Below are 26,012 nucleotides of genomic sequence, written 5' to 3' on the forward strand. Positions count from 1 at the left end.
TCGCAATTGTCCCTGACTCACCCCAGGGTAAAATAATAATAATAATAGTAATAGTATTATTAATAATAATAATAATGTAATGCAAGGAGAGTTGAAGTGATGGACTTGCTCGAGGCTTACAGGACAGTCCAGGAGTGAAAATCGGAGTGTGGCCTGCAGAGGGAAGAAAAGAGCTGTGGTAGCACCGCCACGGCTTCCCGGGGGTCTGCTCCTCTTCCCGCTGCCCCTGCCTGCTCCCCACCAGGCTGCTCCTCGGGAGCAGGCAGAGTTGCTTGCTTTTAAACATTGAATACATTAAAGCTCATTCGTATCAAAGCAAAATTAAGCTGTGGGATTTTGTTCGAGAGTCATTCCCTCTGAGAAAGGGCTGAGAAGAAAATACAGGTTAGCTGAATGCCTCTCCCATCCAGCCTGCAGAAAAAATCCCCCCAGGAGGTAAGGTGAGAAGAGAGGTTTGGCTATTGTCTTGCCTCATTGCATTGTTATCTGTATATAGGCTAATTCCTCAATCCATTTAGAAATTCACTAATTGTCATTGGAGCTATTTGCTGACGACTGTGAAGTAGCTTCATAATGAAGAGGAAGTCCATTTATTCGTTAACATTTGCAAAAATAATTGCCTGTCACTTAACCGAACATCCTTTGCTCCAGAAACACTTGCTCTTCAGCACATTTTTTTTTTTTTTTTGAGCTGCACTCTTTGAAACGCCACTTATAATTTCCAGTCCCTGAAGGGCTCATTCTCAGCTGCTGTGACATGAGTCAGGGAACAGACTCCACAAGAGGACACTAAACGTCCTGTCACTTTTGCTGCAAGGAGAGCAGAGCACATTAATGGAGCCGCATTGCTGTGCTCCAGGAGGGCTCCGGCAGGTGGGTTGCTGCTCTGAGATACTGCTTAAACAGCTGGGTGTGGGGGATTGCTGCTGCTCTGCGGTCTGTCCTGCTCCTCTGCTGAACGTCACTGGTGCTGGGGGAGGCTGTGTCTGGAGGGCTCAGCGGTAATGGGACCAGCTCTGGCCAAGGAGATGGGGCACATGAGGTAGCCCCAGCCCCACCATCTGAGCTGCAGAGGCTGCCTCCTGCCCCCCCAGCTGCAAGCCACGCTCCCACGTGAGAGGCTGAATGAGGAGCAAGTTCCGGAGGGAGAAGGAAAGGTGTTTCGGGAGGAGGAGGAGATGGAGGTGGAGGTCTGTATCTCCCACCTCTGCTCAGCCCTGTGTGCCCATTACCCCTGTGAGTAGAGCCGACACCTCCACCGGAGCCCGTTCACGCTGTGGGTGACACCCGGCAGGACCTTGTCCCCTGCGCTCACCAGCCCACCCCTGCCCTCCATTCCCAGCTCTTCTGCAGCCACTACCAACAAGGACGAAATAAGTCATCCTGTCCCTCAGCTCTGGGGAAGCAAAATTAGGCTTTGCCTACATGACCGAGAGGCTCTGAGCTGCTCTGCCTGCTGGGGAGGGCGCTCCGCAGTTAACCAGAGCACTCAAGGTGCATTGCCATGTCCCCTGCGGATAAGTGGGAGCAAACAAATTTGCTTCCCCCAGAATCAATAGAGACCTGCCTGCTTGCACCCGCCGGGCTTCTGCTGCTGTAATAGCTTTCACTCCAACGACTGCTTGTTTGTTCGTCACTGTGTTGAATTTTTATTGTTTCCTGGGCACCTGAATTCCTCCTCTGCCCCATCCATTCCCAGGGCAAGGAGCGCCACATCTCCTGGGGGTGAATGCCTGCTAATGTTGACTTAAGAGCGTAGTGAGCAGGAGATAAGCGCTGCCCTGCTGCCGGGGCCGCCGGAGCCGTGCACCTCGCACCGTGCACCCGCTCCTCACCCGGGGTTCCTGCAGCGGGGCCAGGAGCCGGGCGAACGTCACGTAGCGCCGGGATGCGTCATCCCCTCGGCCGGGGCAGGGACAGGGATGGGTGTCCCGGGGGGCGTGGAGGGGCACACCTCCACGGCTGGCCCCACGGAGCAGTGAATGAGCAGCCTGAGCAGGACCAGGAGGGCCACAGGACTGCCCTGAAGAGGAGAAAGGCACAGCCGCAGACGGGCTCAAGGTACGGTCCGTATTGGAGATGCAGTCCTACCCTGCTGCACCAGCAAGGGGTCGGCCCTTATGGCTTGGGACGGTAATCTGCGAAATAACACTTGGCAGGGTCCTTCAGGCAGAAGTCAGTGTCACGCTTGTTGGTTCAACAGGCTTGTGGTACCTTGGAGCTGCCGGGAATGGCTTACTAGGTGTACTTACTTTTCAGGGCGCAAGCTTTCAAGTGCTTGCATGTGTTAGTCGGTGCTGGTTCAGGGCCTGGGGAAGGTGGGGTGAAAGGGGTTGGGTTGGGTGAGGACTTTGGGTTGGGTTCCCCACAGAGAGCAGGATTTCTGGTTTGGGAAGACTGGAGATACTGGCTTTCTTTGCTTCTTGGGCAGGAATTTGATGAATTTCAAGATTAAGAGACTGTCTTTTTTTGCTTTTGGGTGCTGTGATGTTAAGAGGGAAGTGTGTGGGTGAGTGTAAATCAGCTCTGTGCGCAGAGAACTGCCTGTTTGCACCAGGGGATTTAGGCTTCCAGATATTTAATTTCTGGTAACCTTCCTTCAGCTTGTTGAAACATTTCAGTCTTGAAAAGCCTCTTGTGGATAATGAGACTATGGGGAGGCACCGCTCCCAAAGAGCTTCAGACTCAGGAGCGGGGGTGGACAGGGGCCTTCCGTTAGCAGTGCAATTAATTAGCAAGTAGGTAGCCAGCATTTGCAAGGAAACGCTGGGAGAGAGGGGGATAAAACAAAATGAAAGAGTGGGTTTGATGCCTTTCTCGCAACCAAGAGCAAATGAAGCTTGCATTCATTTGTCATTCATATGTCCCACTTGATATTTTGTGGGGAGGATGGAGCTATGGACAGCAGAGAAAATGGCAGGGCGGTGGAAGATGGTTCTGCTTTGAGGTCTGGGGACTGCCAGGAGAAGGCTTGTGCCAGCTCCAGCTCCACAGCAGCTTTGCGACCCCAGAAGGAGCCTTGGGCAGCCCCTCCAGAGCTGTCCCAAGGGAGCAGGGAGGCGGCGTGACCCACACCCTGCTCCCTGGCTCAGAGGGCTGGTGGTGCCCAGGAGAGCGGGGCTGGTGCAGGAGGCAGATTTTCCACCATGTCCCAGAGCAGGCTGGTGTCTTCAGAGCTGATGGCTCCCGTTCCCATCATCAGGTGTGAGACAGCTGCCGGCAGGGGCAGGAGGGACCTTTGCAGCCACGTCTGAGCATGGCAGGGATGAGATGGGGGAGCAGCTTCCACACCCCACAGTCTGCCAGGCTCGGGGGATTGCTCCTGCAGGGCTGCGTCCATCTGCCTGTCTCCAGCACCTGGGTTTTGACCATCAACTCGAGCACCCACAGGGACCTTCATGGCCTCCTCCCAGTGCTTCTAAGCAGGGTCCCAGAGCAGAGGGAGGTGGAGGCACAGGTTCTGCCCTCCCTGAGAGTCACAGGGTGAAGAGCGAGACATCCCACGGGGCTGGGGAATGGCCCTGCTGTGCCAGGCAGCCAGCGGGACAGGGAGGAGAGTCTGGTGGCTCACAGCTTGTCACTGCGTGGGGCACAGCCTCCTCCTACCTGTCTGTGTCCCATGACAGCTGCTGCTCCTGCTGCCATTGCAGCTTTCCTGGAGTCACGCAGGGGACCTGGCAGCGACTCCGCTTGTCACGCAAGCAGCTTAACTCCTTTGCTGCTGCCAAAGAGCCTGCCAAGAAGGCTCAGCTGTCTCCTCTCCTGCACTTCCCCCTGTTGCTATCCGCGCAGTGAACGCACAGCTTAACGTGCGCTCCCTGCCTGCTGACCGCCCGTCGGGCCTCTCTGCAGCGTGGGGCTCCCCACTCACACCTTCTCCACCTTGTTAATTATTACAAGGGAAGCGATGAAGGCGAACACGCGCCAAAGTCCAGTGTGAAAGAGAAAATCGGCAGTTCTCTCGCAGCCATGAGCGAGCCCACCCCGGCCACCACGGAGCTGCCCGCGCTGCCGGGGGAGACGAAGGCAGTCTTTGGGGTGGCAGACATCATCGTGGTGGTCTTTTACTTCGTCTTTGTCCTCGCTGTTGGGATATGGGTGAGTCCCTGGGGTGACTGGGGTTAGGTCTGCAAGCATTTGACCCTCCCCACTCCCCTGCTGGGTGCAAAGGTGTCTGCCTGCAAAAGGCATCCCCTGCACACACCGTTATCCCAGGCCCTGCTGAGCAGGTCGGGGAGGCGATATCTGTGAGTCCCCATCCCCACATGGGGACAGCTCTGGGGGTTGTCCTGAGGATGGTGTCTGTCTCCCATGCTGCAAAGTAGTCATGGGCAGGAGACCAGGGCAAGAGGAAAGCCGGGGCTGGGGGTGGGAAGACTGAAATGGGACGTTAAAAACTTTGGAAAAGTTGTTATCGATTATTTGTTCATGTTGCTTTGTGTAGGCCTCTTTTATAGAGATCTACAGCGTTTTTCTCCTTCCTAATGTGTACATTCATGGAGAAGACATTAAATAAGTACTAGTGGCTTCTTTCCAAACCTAGACTACCAGAAGCCTGCATGAAGAGAGGCAGAAGCACACAAGTAAAGGGCTGCTGGAAACCCTGAATCCACAGCCGTGGGTGGAAGCAAGGCAGCTGGAGCTGCAGCAGGGCCTTGCTAGTCATCCTGCTATGCAGCTGCATGTCATGCCCAAATGTACCCCTTGACAGCACCCCGTGGGGTACAGTTTGTCTCCTGCTTCTCACCCTTGGGCCATGCTTTCCCTCTGATTGCTGACAGGATGTTTCAAGGCTGCTGGGATAAGCATCGGGTTTGACCTGAGGGTGGGTAAATGGAGGAAAAGCTTTTCCTTTCTCCTGTGTTTCCAGTCGTCTATACGGGCAAGCCGGGGAACCATTGGAGGTTATTTCCTTGCTGGACGATCCATGACATGGTGGCCTGTAAGTGAAATGCATCCCTCTGTTTTTCATGGTTTGAAAGTAATTCTCTGTTTAAGGAGGGCAGGCCTTGTGTGGGGATCCCGTCCATACACTTTCTGTGTGCCTGAGACAAAGAGAATCCACCAGAAATCATCCCAGGAGACTTTGCCAGTGAGCTGCAACATAGAGCTACCAGACCAAAAAGATAGTTCAGCATCTTCAGTTGTTTCTCATCTTTAAACTTCTCTGCTAAAGTAAGCAATAAAAATGTCCATGCTGGTGGATGTGGAGAAGCTCTGACTGCCTAGTTGCATTTTGACCCCAACTCACCAAAGGTACCATTGTCCCCAAAGCCAAGACAGCATTAGGTAATCTAGGAATGTGCTTTCCAGTAAAAAAGCATTTAGAGACAAGAAAAAATAATCCCAAAGCCCAAGACTTTGTGAGCCCTTGCTATTTAGAGTAAAGTCGAGATTATTGACAAACGATGTAAAGGATATAAACTTCAAACCACTAAAGCATAAATCTTCACTATGAAGAAAAAAAATCTATTGAAGGCATCTTTTCTTGGGAGTGAAAGGTACATATAAAGATAATTTAAAGTTTGAAAGGAATAAAAATGCCACAGGAATAAATATCCTTCTCAGCCAATGCCAAAATCCAGCACTATATATCTTTCTAGTGAGTCATGAGTAGCAGAATGCACTTCTCAACCAAAACACTGTTCCCCCCCCCGCTTTTTTTTTTCCTTTGCATGTGTATTGCCCATAAATTCACTACGCTACATTTTCAACCTCTTCCATCAGAGACACATCTGTGTCTCTCAAATATGTTATTTCTTAAACATTCTTTATACTTTTGCTCAGCCACGTGACGTTTAAAGAAAATGCACAGCTTGATGCTTTTCTCTAATTAGGAGGGGAATAGTTAAAAGATAGTAAAATGGAGTATTTTTCACCCAACAATATTCATTTTTTGTTTTTAATTCTTATTTCTTTTTGCTCCAACCACAGGTGGCCACAGAATCCTCTGGGTACAGGTTGGCTCTTGGCTCTTCTGATTTACAGTCCTAGGTCCATAGCAACCTCTAATAATGTTCACTTTTTATGTTGTTTGTCCAGGTAGAGAGCCAACTCTGCAGCACTTCTTGCAGACTCAGCTCCTCGTGGCCTTCACCTTGAGTGCACGACTGGCTTACATGTACTTTTTCTTTTTACAGGGGTGACAGATTTCTTTTGTGTTAGCCTCAAATAAACCTTGATGTTACATTGCTGCTCCTGTACAATATATCATCTTCTGTATTTTTGTTTCTGATATAGATATCAGGAAAACAGATTACATTTCTTGAGAACACCACTCCCTAGCTAAGTTGCAAACTCATGTTGCAGCAGCCAGCTCTCTAATCAGGAGTTTTCTTTGACAGACACGAAGGCAGAGCTGTTGGCAGGATTCAGTGTGGGTGTTCATGCCATATTAATGTTTTACCTTGCTCGGAGGTGAGAAGCAGATCAAATTCCATCGGTCTTTGTTTCAAGTTTAGCAGTGCTAAGAGAAAATCTCCTCACAGGAGACGTAGCTGAAAGCAAATTTTCTCTGGAGAGAAAAGGGCTTGACTTGTACTTTAGGTAACATCTCGTTTGACCCTGAGAGGGATTTGGCATTGGCATACAGAAGGGAGGTGAGGCTTTGTGCCAAATGAAAGTAGTAATTAAGTCATATAGTCTTTGCCCTGTTTAAATTGCCTTGGAGCTTGCATTCTTCCAGTTAGGGTCTCAATGAGCCATGGTAGGGACAGCATCGAAGTTAACCTGAAGAATTAGTATTTTCCAGACTATCGCAAGGCTGAATATCTTTGAACCTATGTGTACACAACAAACACAAAGGGCTGCACATTGCCAACATTGTCCCTGCTACCGTTCAGGAACATCCTGTGTTAGGAGGAGCTTCAAGAGGGTGGTCATGTCGCTGTGGCCTTGTAAACCACCATGTGCTTGTTCAGTGTAGGACTTAAAAGAGGCTGGGATGTCTGCAAGCTGTGGAGAGGTAAAGCCCAAAGGGTCAGCAAGGTTGCACATTGCTGGCTGTGTACCAAAGGAATTGAGAAATCCATCGCATTTCGTAGACACTGAGGTATCTGTGGCTGCCACCAGGCTTCCCTCACCCACCCGCTTCCCCTAGAGCAGATGTTTATCTCAGGAGAACCCTTGCCAAAGCGAACCCTGATTCTGGGGGAGGAAAACCGAACTCTCCAGTAACACCCAGCCACCTACCTGCATGAAGATGACATCCGGGGGAAAGGGAGCACCTGGGGGAAGTGCCTGGGCTAACAGAGGAGTTCCTCAGGGTGACTTTCTGTGTTATGTGCCTGTGCTGTGTGTTTCAGATCGGAGCATCTCTGATGTCCAGCAACGTGGGCAGTGGCTTACTCATTGGCCTGGCGGGCACTGGAGCAGCTGGGGGCCTTGCTGTTGGGGGCTTTGAGTGGAACGTAAGAGCCTGTTATGTTGTCAATTAAAACATCACTGTTTACAAAGGGATTGCGGGTTCATCTCCAAAACCTGATGCTAACACTATCGGCAACTCCAGGTTCTCGCACCTCAGGAGAGAAGCCTCCAGAAACTGAGACAGCCTAAGAAACATGAAATCTTTATTTTAGTTTTAAGTGGAATCTACTTAGATGCTCTTTGACCTTCCTGGAAGCATATGGCCATATTTTTAAGCTTTAGTCGCCATTCATCAAAATTAAAAGATAATGCATGCTGAAAATGTAGTTGGATAATCACAGGATTCTGGGAACAGGAACTTTGAAACAAACAAACAAACAAAAAAAAAAAAAAAAAAAAAACAGCATGTGCTCCTAAATTCAATGCAAAACCATGAGAATTGGCAACACTGCGTTCACCTGTCAGCTGCCAAAATGTGACGTCTCTGGGGTGAACATCTGGGTGCGAAGGCAAGTCTCATTCTGCCCTATTGAAATGCCCTGGAAAATTGCCACTGACACCATACAGAGCATGAAAACCAGGCCCTTTGTGTGTGATGCTAATGAAATTTCTCAGCTGCAGTGATGAGGAGTGAGATTAGTGCCAGCCTCACAATAAACATCACTCACCTAACTCTAAATCTCTTGTCTGTATCAGCAGAGCCTGCTAATAGTGCCGGATACTTGCCAAGCACAGGCAGGGCCCAGCCCACCAAAGGCTCTTTCCTGGGATATCTATTCACTGCAGCTATTTTTTTTTTTTAAACCCTTAAGATCACCTTCAAGTCCTTTGTGAAGAAACCTGAGCCTGCTTTCAGGCTGGTGCATGTAAGACATATCACTGTATTTTAAGTAAATCTATTCAAGTAATTTTCGAAGCCCATGAAGACAAGATTGTATGTCAGGGCAAATCTAGCTTCATGAGTTTAGATTCATTTCTTTCAGATTGGAAAGGGACCTTAGGATATGCCATTATTCTCTCCCTTCGGCAAGGGACATCACTCAGCTGCGGGGATCATATGGGCATCTTTTACCTAAGCCAATCTCTGCCACTGCAGGAGCCACGACTGTTCTCTTCAATCACGCTCAACCTCTGTCCCCAGGGCTCAGTTTCATTTCTGATAACTTAAACAACCAATCAAAGTAAAATCTGGACTAATGGAGGGTACTTGGAAGAAAGGTAATGTCCAGAACATCCAGGAAGTGAGGTCTGGTAACCCAGTGGCTTTTATTTATGTTCTGGATCTCCTCTCTGGGCTTTTGCTGGGTTTCAGAAAGGAAATACACGATGCCTTTACAACTTTCAGAAGACTCTTCACCTGTGGCAAAACAACTGAACTGCCCCTTTATCTGCCCACAACAGAAGCAGATCTGCTTCGACCTGAAAGGAGAACATCCCGGCAGAGTCTTGCTGTTGCTTATTTTTATGCTCTGCAGGGAGGCTGCTGCCTCAGCCTCATCACTTGCTAATCAAGCAGCAAACAGATGCTCCAATCCTTCTCTGAATCACTTAACTATTCACTGCCACAGAGTCAGTGATTTCAAAGGCTACCAAATACAACACCATCTTTAGAGACCCAGAGCAACAGAATACACCATCTTGCCCCAAAGATCCAGATAAGGAATAAATATGCCACCTGTGACAAAGAAGCACGGGGTGTAAGAGGAAAACCTCAAAAGCTTTTAAATATATTGTGATAATTCCTTCATTTGTCATCTCATCTTCTGAGTAGCGACAAAAAAATCCGAGTGCTTCCCAAATACATTGCATGTCACCACACACTCCTTTCTTAAGTTGTCCACTGAAAGAGAAGATGAGACTCATGTTCCTGTGTTGAATCATGTGCCTTTATTTTCTCTGTCTCTTTATCAGGCTACCTGGGCACTTCTGGCTCTCGGCTGGATCTTTGTGCCTGTTTACATTGCAGCTGGAGTGGTCACCATGCCTGAGTACCTGCAGAAGAGATTTGGAGGGCAGAGGATACAAATCTACATGTCTGTACTGTCCCTCATTCTCTATATATTCACCAAGATATCCGTATGTATCCAACTGAACACAACCTTTGCGGCTAGGGCAGGGGTAGGGCATCCTGGCACAATGCAGAGATAGCTCAGCTGTCCTTCAAAGGACCAGCTCAGCTACCAGAAACAGTATCAGTGTGTTTTGTGCTGCTTTGCTCAAGTAAATACCTGCCTCTGCATTGATCGTGGAGACGTACCTTGAGAGAGAGAGAGTACTCATTAAGGAGCAATGCACAGGGAGAACTTTACAGGGATATAGCAGCTAATTACTAGATGGTGTAAGTACCACAACCTGCCTTTTTCCTTCCATCAAGTCAAACGTTTGGTAATTTAGACAGGGGAACTGCAGCATTACCCCATCTGAGCATCTGGCTGGTTACATCCTGTAGATATGAAATCCTCTTAAATGATCATAAATCTGCATAGTCCTAGTGATTAGTTTGCTGTTGTACTTGTTGAGTTTTCAGCATTAGGAATGTTATTCCTCTCTCTCTCTCTCTGTCACTTGTGCTATATAAGGAGGGTACGGCAAAAGGGATAGGTTCTAGCTTAAGACAAAACAAAGTATCCTTTCTGGATTGCTTGCAGTGTTTTACCTTGTAGGTAGTTAAAATGCAAGGTAAGCTGTTGGGTATTTCATTTCATTTAAATGCCATTAATGAAGAGGTAGAACATATGCTCAGAGATTTGATAAGAACTACCTATGCCCTTGGAGGGACAGGACTGTATTTCAAAGCCCATTACAGGGACTGAAATTTTTTGTTTTGGCCAGTTTTGACTAGACTCTGTTGAAGTATTTAGATGTCAAATTGCCTTAGAAGATGTTGAATGAAGATGAGGCACCCACGTGCTGTTTGCAGCCGGCCACAGTGTCCTTCCTCCAGGCTTACTACTTCTCAGTTCCTGGGAGGTGCACTGGAAGATAGCTCAGGGCTGGGTGCATGGGATAGATTTCCTCCTCTAATGGCCAACTGTCGGTCGTGTTGCTTGCCCCTTGCTGCCACCACTGCACCCAGGAGCTTTGCTGTCTGCGGTTGGAGCATTTCCCAGGACGAGGTCTAGGAAAGAGATGTTTAGAGCAGAACTGGACAAACGGGAAGTCTCTCCTACAATAGCACAACAGTGTGCACAGCTACACACTCAATGCACATGGTGGAAAAAGACCAATATTTCAAAATGACCTTCAACAGAGCAGTATTTGCCAATGCCTTTCAGGGCAGGACCCTGGCCCCAGTCATTGCTGTTTCATCTCAGTGGTTTCTCCTCCGTGCAGCTAATTCACACGTGGCTGACGGATGTGGCTGGCGCAGTTTATGGGCATGACAGGTGCTTTCTATTAAGCAGTGCCTTTGTTTGTAGAGAGCTCATTTAGCGGCTGGCTGGACAGCCGGCAGTTGGTTACAAGAAGGATTTTTCTTCCTGTGCATTTTGCCCAGGTGTAAGTTAGCAGCTCGGTCATTGCAAAGTCCTCCCTGTTTGCACAGAAGAGCAGAGATCTCAATAAATGGTGCTGTCAAAGGACTGAACCTGTGTAGCTACAGAGCTGGTTGCATTTCCTGCTGGGAAGTCAAAGACCAGAAGACACGCTGGCTCCTGTAGTGCCCTGGTAGTGGTTGTCCCATCTCGGGGTCGCAGAGATCAGGAGCAGCACTGGATGCTTGCTTATTTGGGGCACAGCAAAGAGAAATCTTGTCCCATCCCCTCTGTCCTGCTTTGCAAATGTCTTTGCCTGTACCTCACCCCATACCAGGTGTACAGGTGTTCTTCAGATTGATTTCCCAATACATACACATCTCCCGTATCACCTTCTGCATCTGAACGATGCTATCTGTATAATTCTGGGTTTCACTCAGTTTCTGGTTTCACTCTCTCAGGCAGAAGGTCCAAACAAAACAAAGGTGGTAGGGGTTGCTATATTTCTAAGGAGGTCCTCAGCAGGTATAACCTGTTTTACTGGAGTCGTTTTAATGCTGAACAGCATAAGTAGAAAAGCAGGTTGCTGACCTTTTCAGATAAATAAAACATGGTGCAAGACAGTAGTGACACTTTAGAGGTCTTTCAAGCCGAGAGTGACTCCTGGCCACCAGGACACGGTGATGGGCAGAACCTGGTCTGTGCTATTTCCCCCCTTTCCCTTCTGTGGATACATGGGTACAGGTTCGATGTCCCCACGACATGGGATACTGCTCACCATGGGTGGCTTCACTGTCAGTGAAGCTTGTCAATGCTTTCAGCTGCAAAGGGCTGCAGACTGCTCTATGAGATTGCACTTGCACAAAGCACAGCTAACATCAGACTAACATCAGACTTATTATTATTAATAATAATTTATTTTCCAGACAGACATCTTTTCTGGAGCGTTGTTCATCCAAATCTCTTTGGGCTGGAACCTCTACTTGTCCACCGTGGTCTTGCTAGCGGTGACTGCCATCTACACTATAGCTGGTAAATAACAGATTTTAAAATAAACACTATAAACTACGGGCAAGCCTCTTAGCATGTTCCTCCTGGGAGGGCTTGTGTCAGCTACGGGGTCCTGGGGTCCAGCTCAGTGCCAGCTTCTCCCAGTGGATCTGTTCTGAAATCACAGGGCTGGGGCCAAGGAAAGCCTTTTCCCAGGTGGAATACCTGTTTCTATGTATGCGGGGACACTGTTTTCTCACTGTTTTTCCTAACAGGTGGTTTAACAGCTGTGATATACACAGATGCGCTGCAGACCCTGATCATGATACTGGGAGCTTTGGTCCTCATGTTCATAGGTAAGGGGAATCTGCAGTGGCATCATACACTGGTTTAATGATCCCAAGGTTGTTAGACCTTATCGGGGTACCTCACCTCACCCTTTCAGGTATAGTGCAGAAATGAATTTCAATCACTCACAGAAGTGGTGCTGGCACAACTCTCATTCACCAACAAGCCAGACTTGCTTTGTCCTTTGCACTGATTGTATGATAGCGAGGTCCTGGATAAGTTCATCTTGCCAGTTGGAGTTTACCTGGAGCTGTCAACAAGCTTGCAAAACTGCATCCCAAGGGACGAACTCAACTCTCACTATCCTCATGTAAATTCAGAGTAACTCTGCTGACTTTCCTTGTTGACTTTGTGAATTACTGTGGATTCACCTGGGTGTGACTGAGAATTATAAAAAAAAAATAACAAGGAACTGACCATCATTGGTCTTTGCTTTAAGCCTTCTTGGCAAACAGAAATACAGATATATCCTGTTTAAATGCATACCTTCCTGCTCCAGTTCTCGGAAGGTGTATGGGCAAAGGCTAGATGCTGAGCACATTGTGAGGATTCGGGTGACAGAGGTTTTCCTGCATTAAGCCTCTTCCGGGATGTGCTGTTCAAACCACAAGGACTCTGGGCAAAGTCCAACTTACTCCTGTACACACTTTGACTTCCAAAAGTGAGGGTGGAATGAAAAGAAAGGAGATGAGAGGAAGATAGGTGAAAAGAAAAGCAAACATCAGACTCAGATAAGGAAATAACATTAAATCATTGGTATTTTCTTTTCAGGATTTGAAAAAGTTGGCTGGTACGAAGGACTGAAGGAGAAATACAGCACAGCGATTCCAAAGGTCATAGTCCCAAACACGACCTGTCACCTCCCACGTGCGGATGCCTTCCATTTGTTCAGGGACCCAGTCACAGGTGACATTCCTTGGCCTGGACTTATATTTGGCCTCTCCGTGCTGGCTCTTTGGTGCTGGTGCACTGATCAGGTAAAGAAAACCTTTCCCTCGCAGGCACCCCACTGCAATGTTCTTTCCAGCCCACTCCTCACTTTGTAGATCAGTGAGCTGAAACACGACTGTGTCTTGCTGTGCAGGAGTTACTGCCTCTGTTACTGGACTAGACCTGAATAGTTCTCTCCTTCCACCTTCTCAGCAAGCTGCTACTTTTGTGCACTTCTTAGGGTGGGTGAGCAGATCATTTTCATCTGTCTTTATCCTGCTGTGGGCTGGTGAGTACTGGGGGTCTGCATGCAGTTTGTGCAACGAGGGTACAAAAACGGGGAGCTGGAGCTGGTTCTGCAGTGACCTTGTGCAGACCTCCAGACAAGCTGCTCATATTCCAGCAGGTCTCAGGTTTCTTATCCCTTTTTCAAGTTACAACAGGGAGAACTGTATTTGTTTCTTAAGAAACTGTGCTTTTGTGGTTCAAGGTGGGATAATCACCAAAACCCACCACTGAACTTTTACCAAAACAACCTCGTCTGCTTCATTCCTTGTCTCTTGCTGCTGTATAACTGCTGTCTCCAGTCCTCAAGGTGGCTTCACTTCAGTCAAGGGCGAAATGATTCCTCTAAAGGAAATTTCCATGCTGCCCTCTGCCATAGCCTGTGCACTGAGCTCTGAGCAGTGGCAGCAGGCTGCAGTCAACCGAGATGGGAAAGTTGCCATTGGCATGCAAAACACTCTGGGATCCTGTCGCATGAAAGTCATCCATGAGAACAAGAAGAGGAGGGAGGATGGATCCTGCTCTCTCCGCAGTGCTCCAGCTTTACTTCCCGCTCCCTTTCTGACCAATTGCAGGTGATAGTCCAGAGGTCTCTCTCTGCCAAGAACCTCTCCCATGCCAAAGGTGGATCAGTGCTAGGAGGATATTTGAAAATCTTCCCTATGTTTTTCATCGTCATGCCAGGGATGATCAGCAGAGCTCTTTACCCAGGTAAGCCTTCCCATATTCCTCACCATAGGGCTTTACACCTTTTATGAGCACTAATCCCACACAGGTCCTTCAGCACTTTTACACCTCAGAAACTCCGCTGTCTCACAGGCATACTGCATAAATTCCTGTTGTGCACAGATGTTCCCATGTCCTTCTTCCACCTCCAGTGCTCCCACAGCAGAAGAAATTACTGGGGATATCCTTATGGGGCAGACTGTGCCACTGGCAGCATAGAGCTCCATGCTGTGGGCATTACATGTATCTATTTAGAGGAAGTCGATGAGATGAAATATATGAAGCACTGAGGTCGTCCTTCAGGTCCTGTGGATTACTTCCATTGTATATTTGGCAAGAGTCTTGGCAATCTCCCACACAGATTCATGCAGTTCCCGGTGGATTATGTGAAACAGCCCTCCTTTGTGGAAGAACAAGAGTTCCCTTCATGTTTTCTCCCAAGGAAATCTCATTGCTCATTCCTCCAGAGCATGCCACTTCCTGGGGAGAATATCCTGGTTAGCAGGACTTCTCCTGGAGGAAAGTGCCTCATGTGCCTCTCTCCCAGACTTCATCAAATAGGAGTAAGTCAGCCTGCAGCATCATTGGTAACCCAGCTGACAGGCTCATGGAAGCTCTGCTGTTCCCCCAAATGACAAGTCATCGAGGACTACAATTATGCAACACCCAGGAGACTTATGTCAGTACCCTGAACAGAATTGCAATATGTCCTCTCAAAGTTTCACCTTTATTTTAGGACATAAAGTGTTCTTCAGCTCCACTTGCTCTAGCTGCATTCCAACTTCAATTCTGAATTTATATTTACCTACACAGGGCATCAAGATTTGTTCCCTTGAGTTATGTGTCCTATGGCTCAACAGCGTTTACATGACTTCTTGTTATTTTCCTGTATTCTACAGATGAAGTGGGCTGCGTGGACCCAGACATCTGTAGAAGGGTCTGTGGAGCAGCAGTGGGTTGTTCCAACATTGCCTACCCCAAACTTGTGATTGAGCTCATGCCTGATGGTGAGAAACCTTTACACTCGTGGAGGTGGGCTTAGACCAAGCTGTATGCAGAATCAAACTGCCCTTATCCATCCTAAAGATAAGAAAATCTTCCTGCAGTTACCAGCCATCGGGAAGATAAAAGAGTGCTGGGAATCCAAAGGGTCTAGTCCTGATTTTTCTTCCACGTTTTCCTCCGCCAGGGCTCCGGGGTTTGATGATTGCCGTGATGATGGCAGCCCTGATGAGTTCCCTCACCTCCATTTTCAATAGCAGCAGCACTCTCTTCGTTATAGACATCTGGCAGCGGATCCGCAAACAGGCTTCGGAGCAGGAGCTGATGATTGTGGGCAGGTCTTTACATTTCTTTGTGTCTTGTTGCTGTCATTATCTGTTTTGACTGCAGCACTTACATTCTTCAGTCTGGACCCACTAAGAAAAAAAACCTAGTGCCAAAAACATAGAAGAGGAACACAGCATGGGAAAGAGCATTATCTTGTCCAGCTTCACCTCAGATAGATGTAGTCAGAGAGAAACACTGTGCTAAGTAGATCAGTGCCTCTCTCTCTTCTCTTAACATAAATACTGCCTTAAATCTATATTTTAGAAAAACCAAAGGTACTCTGGAGTCACCATCACCAGAGGTCTTTAAAAACACGTTATTTTTGCACCAGACAGGAGCAATACATTGCAGTTGCTCCTTTTCAGGAAAAAGAGCAGCCTTGATGAGCTGGGTCTCCCAGCTCTCTATCTTTGTGATAAGTTACAGTGCCCTTTACGAGCAAGCTTTAGCACTGCATTCTATCAGGGGCATATAAAGTTCTCCACTTGCTAGCAGAATTTAAGCTGCATTCCGTATGTTTGTGCTGTGTTTCCCTCTCCAGTCACAAGCTAGCAAGAAGTTTCAAAACTTAATCATGGGACAGGTGAGGGATGTGGGCAATAGCTTGCTCCAATGCTCTGAAGTAGTGAGAGCGAAAATACCTCTTGTTCATCAATATGGGCAAACCTCTGTAACATGCAATGCAAGGTGAAGGAGGGTTGTGGTATGCACCTGAGATCCCAGAAGCAGTTCTAATAAGCAGAAAATGAGTTGGAATTTGGCAAAAAACACCAGACTGAGCATGTTATCTGCTTGGAGAGGTGGCAGAAAAATTGCTAATGATCTCAGCTTCCATCTTCTTCTGTTGCATCCAAGAGGAAGTCCTCTGAAGATCATGTCACTCTCTAAGACACATGAAGATGACGGGCTTGCACTGACCGAGCTCATGGTGGGAGTCACCAGGCCCTTGTGGATCTCTTGTGCATGTTGACTGCAAGTCCCAGTGCAGCTCACTCTGAAATCCCTGAAATCATATGATTGGGGGTTTGACTGGGATTTGACTGAATTGACCTTCTAAAGGAGAATGATTTTGTCTTTACTTGTGTACACGTTATTCTTGACAGTGATCTCTGGCTTTATTCTTAGGAAATTCTGAAAGCAATTCTAAGTTTATTTTGCTGCAAAACTTCATTTTCAGGTAGACTCCTCCAACTATTGAGCTAATACAATTTTATCCTCATCTTCCAGAGTCTTTATACTCATCCTGGTAGTCATCAGTATTCTTTGGATCCCCATCATTCAATCAGCCAACAGCGGCCAGCTCTTCGACTACATTCAATCTATAACCAGCTACCTGGCTCCACCAATCACAGCTCTCTTCATCTTGGCAATCTTCTGCAAGAGGATTAATGAGCCAGTAAGTGGGATGTAAAATACCAATTGATGCACATATTTAATTTGATAAAATAAATAAATAATTTTCCCTTCACTACCTAGCTTTGGACATTCCTTAAATTCAGAGCCAGTCCAGCTAAAGTGTGACAATTAGAAAGAATTTTCCTGGCATGCATTAGTGGATCTTAGCCCAGTCTCTAGTGCATGTGTGTTTGCTTCCAAGAAGCCACTGCAAGTGGTGCTTCTTGGCAGTCTCATCTGAAATCACAAAAGCCAAAGTCGTTCTACACCTTAGGGAGGATGCCTCGAAGTCTAGTTGGAGGCATGTTGCTAGGAGGAGATTCTTGCATTGTCTGTGCTGTATCTATTCCATGTTCAAGAGCAGAAAGAGAAAAATGAGGATTTTGAACTGAAAACATCCTCCTTTGATGCATGTCAGTGTGAGATTCCATCAGGTCTATCAAAGAGCTGAATTAAAAAAAAAAAAAGAGCAGAAAAAGAGTACTTCAACCAAGGGTAACATGCAGTGACCTTTTCTTTGTGTCTGCCTTTTCTCAGGGTGCTTTCTGGGGCCTTGTGGTTGGGCTGGCTATTGGACTCGTTCGGATGATCATCGAGTTTATTTATAGCACACCGTCTTGCGGTGAGGAGGACAGAAGACCAGCTGTGCTAAAGGACTTGCACTACCTCTACTTTGCACTCATCCTCTGCATCCTCACTGCCATTGTCATTGTCCTTGTTAGTCTCTGCACCCCCCCAATCCCTGAAGAAAAGGTAAGTGACTTTTCTCACAAGCCCCGTTTGGTTTCCAAAAATCTCTGAAATCTATCCTTTTCTTTTCCTTCCACGGCTGAGAATTGGTGTGTAAAGCATATGCTGCAAAGAAGCACTTGCTCCTCAGCTTTCTATTCCCCAGGTCTCATAGCGTTAATGCTTCCCGAGGCACTGAGTGCTTGAAATTGAGTGCGAGTTTCCATGCTGTGCCTAGAGCTGGGCAGACACCACAGCCCATCATAGCTGGAATACAAAGAAAGAAGAAGGGGGAAGGAGAGGAAATCATATTATGGAGCACTGCTGAGGAGGAATTAAATATATCTAATTGTACCATCTACCCTGTTTCAGCAGAGCCAGCATCAATCTTGCAGGCAAACAAGATTAATATCTTTTGCAACATGGGCATTTAGGAAAATAACATTTTGTCCCAATGTGATCTCAATTACATTTAATAACTTTGAGTCAGGCACAACTTTCTTTTACTTAACACATTAACATGGTGCAGAGTTGGGAGGCTTTATATAATAAAACCTTAAAGCAACTCTTCCTGGTCCCAAGTTTTAAAGCAGCTGTCAGTATAACAAAACTGCCATCTACCTCCAAACAAAGGTTGCTGGATAGATTTAAAAGACTTTTTTTTTTCTTTTTTTTTTTTTTTCTTTTCCCCAGTCTGACTGCATGAGGAAATGAGGGTGATACTGTCACAGCATTTTCTATCTGTTGCTTCCTCATAACTTGTAAAGCATTAACCAGTACCATCAATGTTTGATTGAATGTTAGTGGTGTCAAAGATACCCAGCTCCTAAAGATTACATGAAAGCAGGTGCTCAGATAGAGGAGAGGCAGAGAGAGAGAGAGACTGCCTTTGTGTCTGCTTTGAGATAAAGTCTCATCTTTTATTAGCTATCAGAGGATCCACATGGGAGAAAGAAATACTGGCAAGAAGGCACCATTAGTTCTGCAGCTTACGTTGTTCACTACTGCTCAGGGGTGGCCAGATGGTTGCCAGCAATTAATTACTGTGGTTTAATGAGTTTCCACTCATCATCTGACCTGTGATAACTAAACGTGTTCAGTGCTCCCTGCCCACAGCAATAGCAAGATAAGATGCATTAACACAGAACTGGCAAATAGCAAACGTCATACCAGCAGTTCAGAAAGTGAAAAAACTGGCCACAGCACCAGAAGGCTTTTAGTCTGACCTCCGAGGTATGAAAACAGTTAAAACATGCTCTAAGGAGTATGTGTGTTGGGGGAGGAGGCATAAGAAAAGTCTCGTAGATGCATGAAAACCTAGAAAAAAATGTAACATATTTACCAAGACTTGAACCAAGTCCTAAGAAGGACTTGCCTGCCTAACCTGACTTTCTAGACAAAAGAAGCTTTGTATATCATAGCTAGCTGGATTTTATGAACCATATTTAATACCATACAGGATGTGATTAGCTACCCTTGGGAAGCTGAAGTAGATGCCAATATTGCTGGGTTGCTGCATGTCTGGCATGAATCTGAGGGGCAGTGTCAAAACCAGCACCTTTCATTTTCCCTCGGTCAGACTGGCCCAGCTTTTGCCCTGGACATGACCACATGAACAGGACTGGACAATTACCTGTAGTGGTGTGCTTCTCCTTGGTGCCCTGCAAGGTGCTATGGGGATGCTGAGACACCCCTATGAGCTGGTATGTGGCCATGCTGAGATGGTTCAAGGACAGAAAGGTTGAGGGAAGGAAGAACAGGAGGTAGAAATTAGGATGGACGTGTCAGGCCCCCCCTGGACCCAAGCCAGCACCTGAATTTTGTGTGGCCATTAGCAACCTCGAGTTGCTGGGTTTTGGCATGCAAGTGAGCAAACTTGTAGTGAAGCTATTTTGTGTCACCGTGACGGTGGCTGAGGGGCAGCAGGCATCCTGTGCTGGAGCTGCCTGAAGCTCTGGCCCTTCCCAGTCCCAGGTGCTGGACAACTCACTTTGTGAGCCCCAGATACTCACCCATAAACATTGCGTGGGGCTAGTTCTGCCAGCCCTTATCTGTGCAGCACTTTGAGAAGTAATGATGAAAGACACCTGATAAGGGCTAGAAATTACGCCATTTATTTTGTCAAGCAAAAGGAAAAGAAAAACAAGCCACCAAAGGAAAAGCCAAGGAAATATAGTGATAGATCAGATTTCAGCAGATGTAAATCAGCATAGCTCCATCGCCTTCAAAGACCAGGAACAGCTGTTGAGCACAGTTATGCCACTTTACATCAGCTGAAGATCTACACCGGACAACTTTAAATATTGAATCCCAATTCTTTTCAGATAGCAAATGAGCAAAAGGAGAAAAGAGATTTGTATCTGATGTTGGAGCGGTACAGCTAATGTGCCTGGCTTTAAATGAATTACAATCCAAGAACTGCAAGCTGTAGCATTTTCTCCGGCTGTTTTGGACACTCTCCCATCCCTGTGGTGATTGATGCTGTGCTGGAAAACAAGTATGCAAGGAATTTGTTTGGTATGCTCCAGAGTTCATATGTCTTCATTGTAGGTAGTCCATATTGTGTCACGCTGTCCTTGAAAACCCTGCAAAAGAGCTTACAATTAAATTTGAGACTGTGAAGCTGAAACACAACTGTCAGGTGCCAGATGGCATTTTGGAACAGAAGGATTTATTCCAGTTTACAAACAACAAAAGAAAAACTTTGCTGAGCTATTGCAAACTCCCTTGTCCAAGGAGAATGTAAGGGTGAAAAGGGAGAGAAACAGCCCACAGAAGGAGTGCTATGCTCGCAGGTAATGTCCCCAGGGGTCAGGGTTCGTGCTGACAGGCTGATGGATTGGCGATTCCAGCTGATGTGCTCTGGAGGCGGGGATGTTTTCCCAGTATGCTGAGGTCTGGATTCAGCGTCTCCTTCAGGAGCAGAGCCCAGGAGGAGCACTGAGCCAGCCGTGGCTGGCGTGGCCCCACACTGTGCACTGCTGAGGTGCTGCAGCTGGGCAGGCTGGCGCTCCCCCTGCACCCCGTGGTGCCACTGCGAGCAAAACGTTTTGTAAATCCCTGCTGAGGAGCTGGAGACAGCCCTGTTGTGGCCTCCACGGCCATGCTGTGCTTCTGGTCTTCTCTGTTGTGTGTCCTTCAGGTGATGGCAAAGAGGAGAAAGGGTGACCTTGAGGAATTCAGCTAGCCCAGAGCTGCCCCAGGGGAGGCTGAAGCTGGAGCATGGCTGTGAGGCTTCACCACTAGGGTGGTGGCTTGCCTTGTTGAACAGATTGGCCACAGGCAAAGCAGCAGCTCTGTGTGGCTCAGTGGTGAAATGTGAGGAGGTTACCTGTGTGTCCATGCTGCTTTCAACTCGGAATTGTTCCCACCTGGCAGAATCTGAGCCCCAGGGAAACTCCAGCCCCTGCACTGTGTGCGTCACACACTGCGGTGTGAAGGGACGGTCATTCAGTGACCCATGGGAAGAGAAGCGAAAAGAAAAAAAGTTTCTCAAATGCTTTAGTACCCTGAAACTTTGCTACGTTCCAGTGACATTTCCTAAGTGATTAAAAAAGAAAGAAAAAAGAAAAGAATCCTTGAGAAAGATGAGGATCATCAAATCAAAGCAATTTAGCACATCGTGACAAGAAAGATTAGCCCTGCCCAATGCTCATCTTGGTTGAAAATGATTTAAATAAAGCTATAAATCTTCTGGAAATTATGCAACATTTTATGTCAACTGGAAACTGCTGCCTACATTTCTGTGTGTAAAATTCAAAAATTAAACTCACGTTATTTTGTAAGTGACCCGTTCGAGACATTCATCTCCATATAGGCAGAGCAGAGAGGCAGTCGCTCATCGGGCAAACGCACGACTTTGCCTGGCCTGTCATCAGCAGCACAGCTCCGCTGCCCTGGTCCCATCCTGTGGGAGGGCAGGCTGTGAACCTTGTGTGGGTTTGACGAGTGCAGTCCTTGCTGTTTGCCTTGGTCACAGCATGCAGAAGTTAGGAAGTGCCACCAAGCTGCTCAGCGTGCCACGGTCAGCCAAACAAGCAGCAGCCGCAGCTTGAATTTAAAGCCCTGCGCCCCTGGGATGGTTAACCCACAGCTGGCAAAAGGACCGCTGTGGGGTTTGCAGGATGAACCCCTCCTTGGGTGCTTCTTGTGGCCAAGTGAGGAGAAGATGTTCAGACCTGCCCCAGGACACGAGCTTCGGACATCCTAGTTTTGTAAAGCAGAGGAGATTGCAGCCACAAAAGCCTTTCCAGAACGGATCATCCTTCATGGCTTGTCATTGAAAGGACAATGCAGGGCACAGTAATGTCTTGTATTAGACGAATAAAGAAAACTGGAGTTAAACATAAATAAAAACATCAACACAACAAATGAAAAAAAAAAAGAGAGAGGGAAGAGACGTTTGTACAGACAAGTCTTACAGCGTGCGCCCATTCCTTTCTTCTTGTAACTACACCTGTTGGTCTGATGCATGGTGTTGCCCTCCCTGCAAACTGTGACCTGTTTATCACCACCGTGGCTCTGTCCCTCTGTGCTGCTGCAGTCACAGGGCAGAGACACAATACTGCCGCTCGTCCCACCAAGAGTCCTGAGGTAAGCTCCTACGGAAGGGCAGGTTTCTGCGTTGATGTGAGCTTGTCTCAACCATGGGGTTTAATGTTCATGTTGGATTTTCTCCAGTCTCTCCCCATGTCCCACAGAGCCACTTAAATATCAGTGTCCCCAGGGCCATATAGCTGCACGCTAACACCCAGCTGATCTTCCTGTGATGAGGGTAAGCGGAGGGTACAATTGCTGTCTGTAGTTGGCCATATCCAGAGAGGGCTATCTTAGCTTCATTTTTCTTCCTTCTCTCTCTTTCTTTTCCCCCTTTAAATTGACTTTGTTGCCCCTTCCCTGTTGGAAGGCTGCTGTTCTGGACACAGATTTTCATCATTATTTCATGTCAGTAAGCTGAGCAAAAAGGATTCTGCTTCTGCAGTGTCTACTAAAAGGTTTCTGGTAGAGACAGGGATGGAACTGATTAAGCAGAATGACAACAACAAAACAAAACAAAACAACAACAAAAACCAGATGGATCGAATCTAGATTAACTCAATTTTTTTTTTCAGCTTTTCAGCTCCAACTGCATGATACCAGCTTTTTAATTTTTACTTATTTATTCATCTATTTATTTATTTTTCATTTTCTCCAGTGTGTGGGCATCTGCACAAAAGGGAGATGAGGGAAATGCAGGGGAAAAAACATCACTCTAGAACTGCTCTCCTAGCACCATCTTGGACCTGTCTCCCCAAAGAGGGCCATGACTTACATGCCAGTTTGGGACGGGCAGGCCATAACCTGCGTGTTCTACATCCCTCTTTGCAGCTCGCTTGCCTGACATGGTGGACGAGGCACAAAAAATCTCCTGACATTGACTTGAGAAATTACAACAGCGAATCAGCACAGATGAACTCAGCCAACGGAGAGGGTGACCTGCTCGAAAGCGCAGATTTGGGCAACAAGGAGGAGGCAGGTAAGGTGCCTGACTGCGGACAAGCACATTCATGTGCATGTGAGTGCATAGCCAGGCTCTCCCACATGGGCCCTCCAAAACTCATGAGAGGTCTCCTGTTGTAGTCACTGGAGTCAGTGACTTGTACTTACGGGGATACCAGTTATAGAGATGTGACGAATGAGAGTATGGCTCTTGGTCTTCCCAACATACCTGCTAGCATTTACTTTCATGTCACAATCCTCTGAATGACTCAAAAGAGCTACTGTTCTTGAAAAGCAAGAAAACCCACCATTCAGTACAACGTTTTTCCTCCTCCTCCCTATCAAGTCATTTATCCGTATGAACTACCCAGGTGCAGTCCTGCCCAGGCTGCAGTGTTATTTTGGCACTTCAGGCCTGGACACCTAATGGCAGGATGGACTCCTCAGATGGGGGTCAACAGCCACCTACAACAGCCCCGTGGGGGTGGAGGTCTGTGCTGCTGGGACCCTGCTCCCTGGCCCACTGGCGCTGGGGCTCTGTGCCATGACACTGCAGCTATTTCTCTATCTCACCACGATGCGTTTGAGGAGCTCTGTATTGATCCTGCAAGCATAACCAAAGCAGTAGCTAGTGGTAGCACTCCCATGGCAGGCTCTGTAATCTCAGCATCAGCACATACAGATGGTGTCTCTTCCTGTCCCCATCACTGCCAGGAGATAAAGCCCTTGTGCATGTGCTAGAGATGCCTTCTCCTTGCCCCTGTGTGGTCTGTGCTGGCCAAACTCACTCAGCAATGCTGTAACATACTGCACCAAAATGGCATTATGGTCCAAAGAGTAGCAGGAAATGCTACATATGCAAGTTCTGTTCAGAGTGGATAGAGGTTTATCCTGCAAATCCATTAAAAAAAATAATCCAGCTTTCTGGTTTTGAACTTAACCTTCCACAGTTACAGAGCAGAAGAACTTAGAAGAAAGGCACATACACAAGATTTTGCTACTCCCTCCGTTTGTTGGTCAGGCCGAAGGACACTGGTACCAATTATAGCCAAGCTAAACAAAAGTGAACAAATAAAAGAAATCTCCTCATTTTTTTCCCCATTACAGTAAGTTTGGGTTTCAGTCAAATGCAGAGGTTCATCATTATTTATTACTTTTTATCAATTCCTAGTTCACTTAACTAGCTCATATTTTTATAAACAAATGTCTTTGTAATTTGGTGATTAGTAATGATGGGAAAGGAAATACAGAACAAAGGATCTGACAGTTTAATGAGTTTTTTTTTTTCCTTAGGTAACACCTTTTTTTTTTCAAGGCCTTATAGCATTCTACCTTTCAGAAAGAAAAAAAAAAAAAAAAAAGAAAAAGGTTATATTTGGAAAGAACAGCCAGAGCAATATACGCAGCACAGGACTGACAATTAAAACACATACTTCACCTGGCCTGTCACGTGTAATAAACAAGCCAGGAGATCTCTAAATGGACCATCATGCTGTCAGGAATACGTGAAAGTGGAAGGAAGCTGGGTTGGGGAGGAAGGGGAAAAGCTCTGTTAATTAACTAATGAACAACTGGTGTTGCAATCAACCTGCGGAAATCAGGCTGTGCTGTACATGGTAGAGCTTGCTCCTTCCCCTTCCCATCGCCATCTTCTGTCCCACCCGAGGTGCCCCCAACCCCCCCGCAGGCTGGCCGGCACACCTCCGATCAGGCAGATGAGGGAGGGCCGTGTCCCAGCTCGGCGGTAAGCTTTTGTCCATCTCTTGCAGCACCCAGGCCTCCCTGCTGGAAAATGCTGTACCTGTGGTTCTGTGGCCTGTCCCCCGGCCCTGCGCGCACCCTGTCCCAGGAGGAGAAGGCCGCCCTGGAGCGGAGACTCACCAGCATTGAGGAAAAGCCCCTGTGGAGGACAGTTTGCAACGTTAACGCTGTTCTCCTGCTGACCATTAATGTCTTTCTGTGGGGATATTTCGGCTGAGGTGGGGTCAGGCAGCAGCACATGGCTTTGGTTTCTCTCGGGGCTTTTCAACTTCATGTCCAAGCTGGAGGCGTCAGGTGGAAGAGGTTCTGGTAATGGTCCTCGTGGTGCTGGTGTGCCCGGGGCGGCCTGTCCCCGCAGGCCCTGCTTGCTGGAAATGCCTGCAGGGCTCGGTTGGTCCACGACTAAGACAAGGTGCGACCGAGACTCACAACCAGTCGCATCCAGGATGTGTGGGTCAAGCCGGGAGGCCTGGGGTCAGCTTTAAAAGGTGCAGAGCAGAGTCCAGCAGAGGGCAAGGGCTCCGGAAAACCTGGCTGTGGTGCTCGCTGCCCTCCTGTGTCCTGACTTTGCCCCGCTGCTCGCAGGGGAAGGACTCCTGGTTTACACTGGTGTGGGGATGGAGAGTGAAGCACTACCGCAGGTTTCTGTATGGCCGAATTGAGACAGGGTTAGCGTGGAGCGCTGGGCTAGCTCAGCAGCAACAACCCAGGCTCCTGCAGCCCCCCAGGACCTGTGCTGGACCCCCCCAGCTGGCACTGACAGCAGGGACGGGGCCCCCCACCAGCCCCCCGGCCTTCCCGCTTGCAGCACGAGCCTGTTTACTCACTGCACCAATCCTGCCCTTTAACAGCATTACAGCAATAAAAGTGCCTTAGTAACAAAGCCAATTTCGACTCTGGGTTATTGTGGTTATATATCCTTGCACTGATGCCCAAAGGTCTCCTTGGGACCACGGTGTCCGGGCTGTGGTGGGGAAAATGAATACACCTTCTTGTGCTGGGTCACTCTGATCCGGGCCCCTCTGATCCCCCCTCGGTACCATCCTGACATGTGGCATTGCTGTCACATTTTAAATCACCTCCATAGGAAGAGGCGGCAGTGCCCACACTAATATCACGACGTGGTGGTTAGGACATGCACCTGAAGAAGGTTAAAAACGCCCATGGGGATGTGACTCTCTGTGCTCCAGCATCTGAGGGGCA

The 26,012-nt window shown here is 47.7% G+C and overlaps 1 protein-coding gene across 2 annotated transcripts; it reads left to right on the forward strand.

Annotated features, from left to right (window-relative positions):
* The first annotated feature begins 716 nt into the window (after nucleotides 1-716).
* Nucleotides 717-25,697, forward strand: SLC5A9 (solute carrier family 5 member 9). 2 transcript variants are annotated; one of them, XM_048062121.2, is made up of 15 exons: nucleotides 717-873; nucleotides 3,901-4,098; nucleotides 4,871-4,942; nucleotides 7,305-7,409; nucleotides 9,277-9,441; nucleotides 11,765-11,870; nucleotides 12,104-12,184; nucleotides 12,948-13,153; nucleotides 13,967-14,102; nucleotides 15,017-15,124; nucleotides 15,307-15,457; nucleotides 16,674-16,842; nucleotides 17,379-17,594; nucleotides 22,938-23,085; nucleotides 24,818-25,697. In XM_048062121.2, exons 1-15 carry the CDS (start codon nucleotides 835-837, stop codon nucleotides 25,024-25,026), a joined length of 2,109 nt encoding a protein of 702 aa, XP_047918078.1. In that variant the 5' UTR covers nucleotides 717-834; the 3' UTR covers nucleotides 25,027-25,697. The 2 variants fall into 2 exon arrangements, with proteins under 2 accessions (XP_047918078.1, XP_047918079.1); XM_048062122.2 differs by lacking the exon at nucleotides 717-873 and adding an exon at nucleotides 1,947-2,061.
* The last annotated feature ends 315 nt before the right edge of the window (nucleotides 25,698-26,012 follow it).

Source organism: Anser cygnoides, chromosome 8 (genome assembly GCF_040182565.1).
Source record: "Anser cygnoides isolate HZ-2024a breed goose chromosome 8, Taihu_goose_T2T_genome, whole genome shotgun sequence".
NCBI lineage: Eukaryota > Metazoa > Chordata > Aves > Anseriformes > Anatidae > Anser > Anser cygnoides.

What these genes read in the sequence shown, in the direction of transcription:
- SLC5A9 (XM_048062121.2), top strand. Translation starts at nt 835, where the DNA reads ATGGAGCCGCATTGCTGTGCTCCAGGAGGGCTCCGGCAG. An exon ending in GCAAGAGGATTAATGAGCCA is followed by an intron (nt 16,843 to 17,378) that starts GTAAGTGGGATG and finishes GCCTTTTCTCAG; the next exon opens with GGTGCTTTCTGGGGCCTTGT. An exon ending in CCCCAATCCCTGAAGAAAAG is followed by an intron (nt 17,595 to 22,937) that starts GTAAGTGACTTT and finishes CCCTCTTTGCAG; the next exon opens with CTCGCTTGCCTGACATGGTG.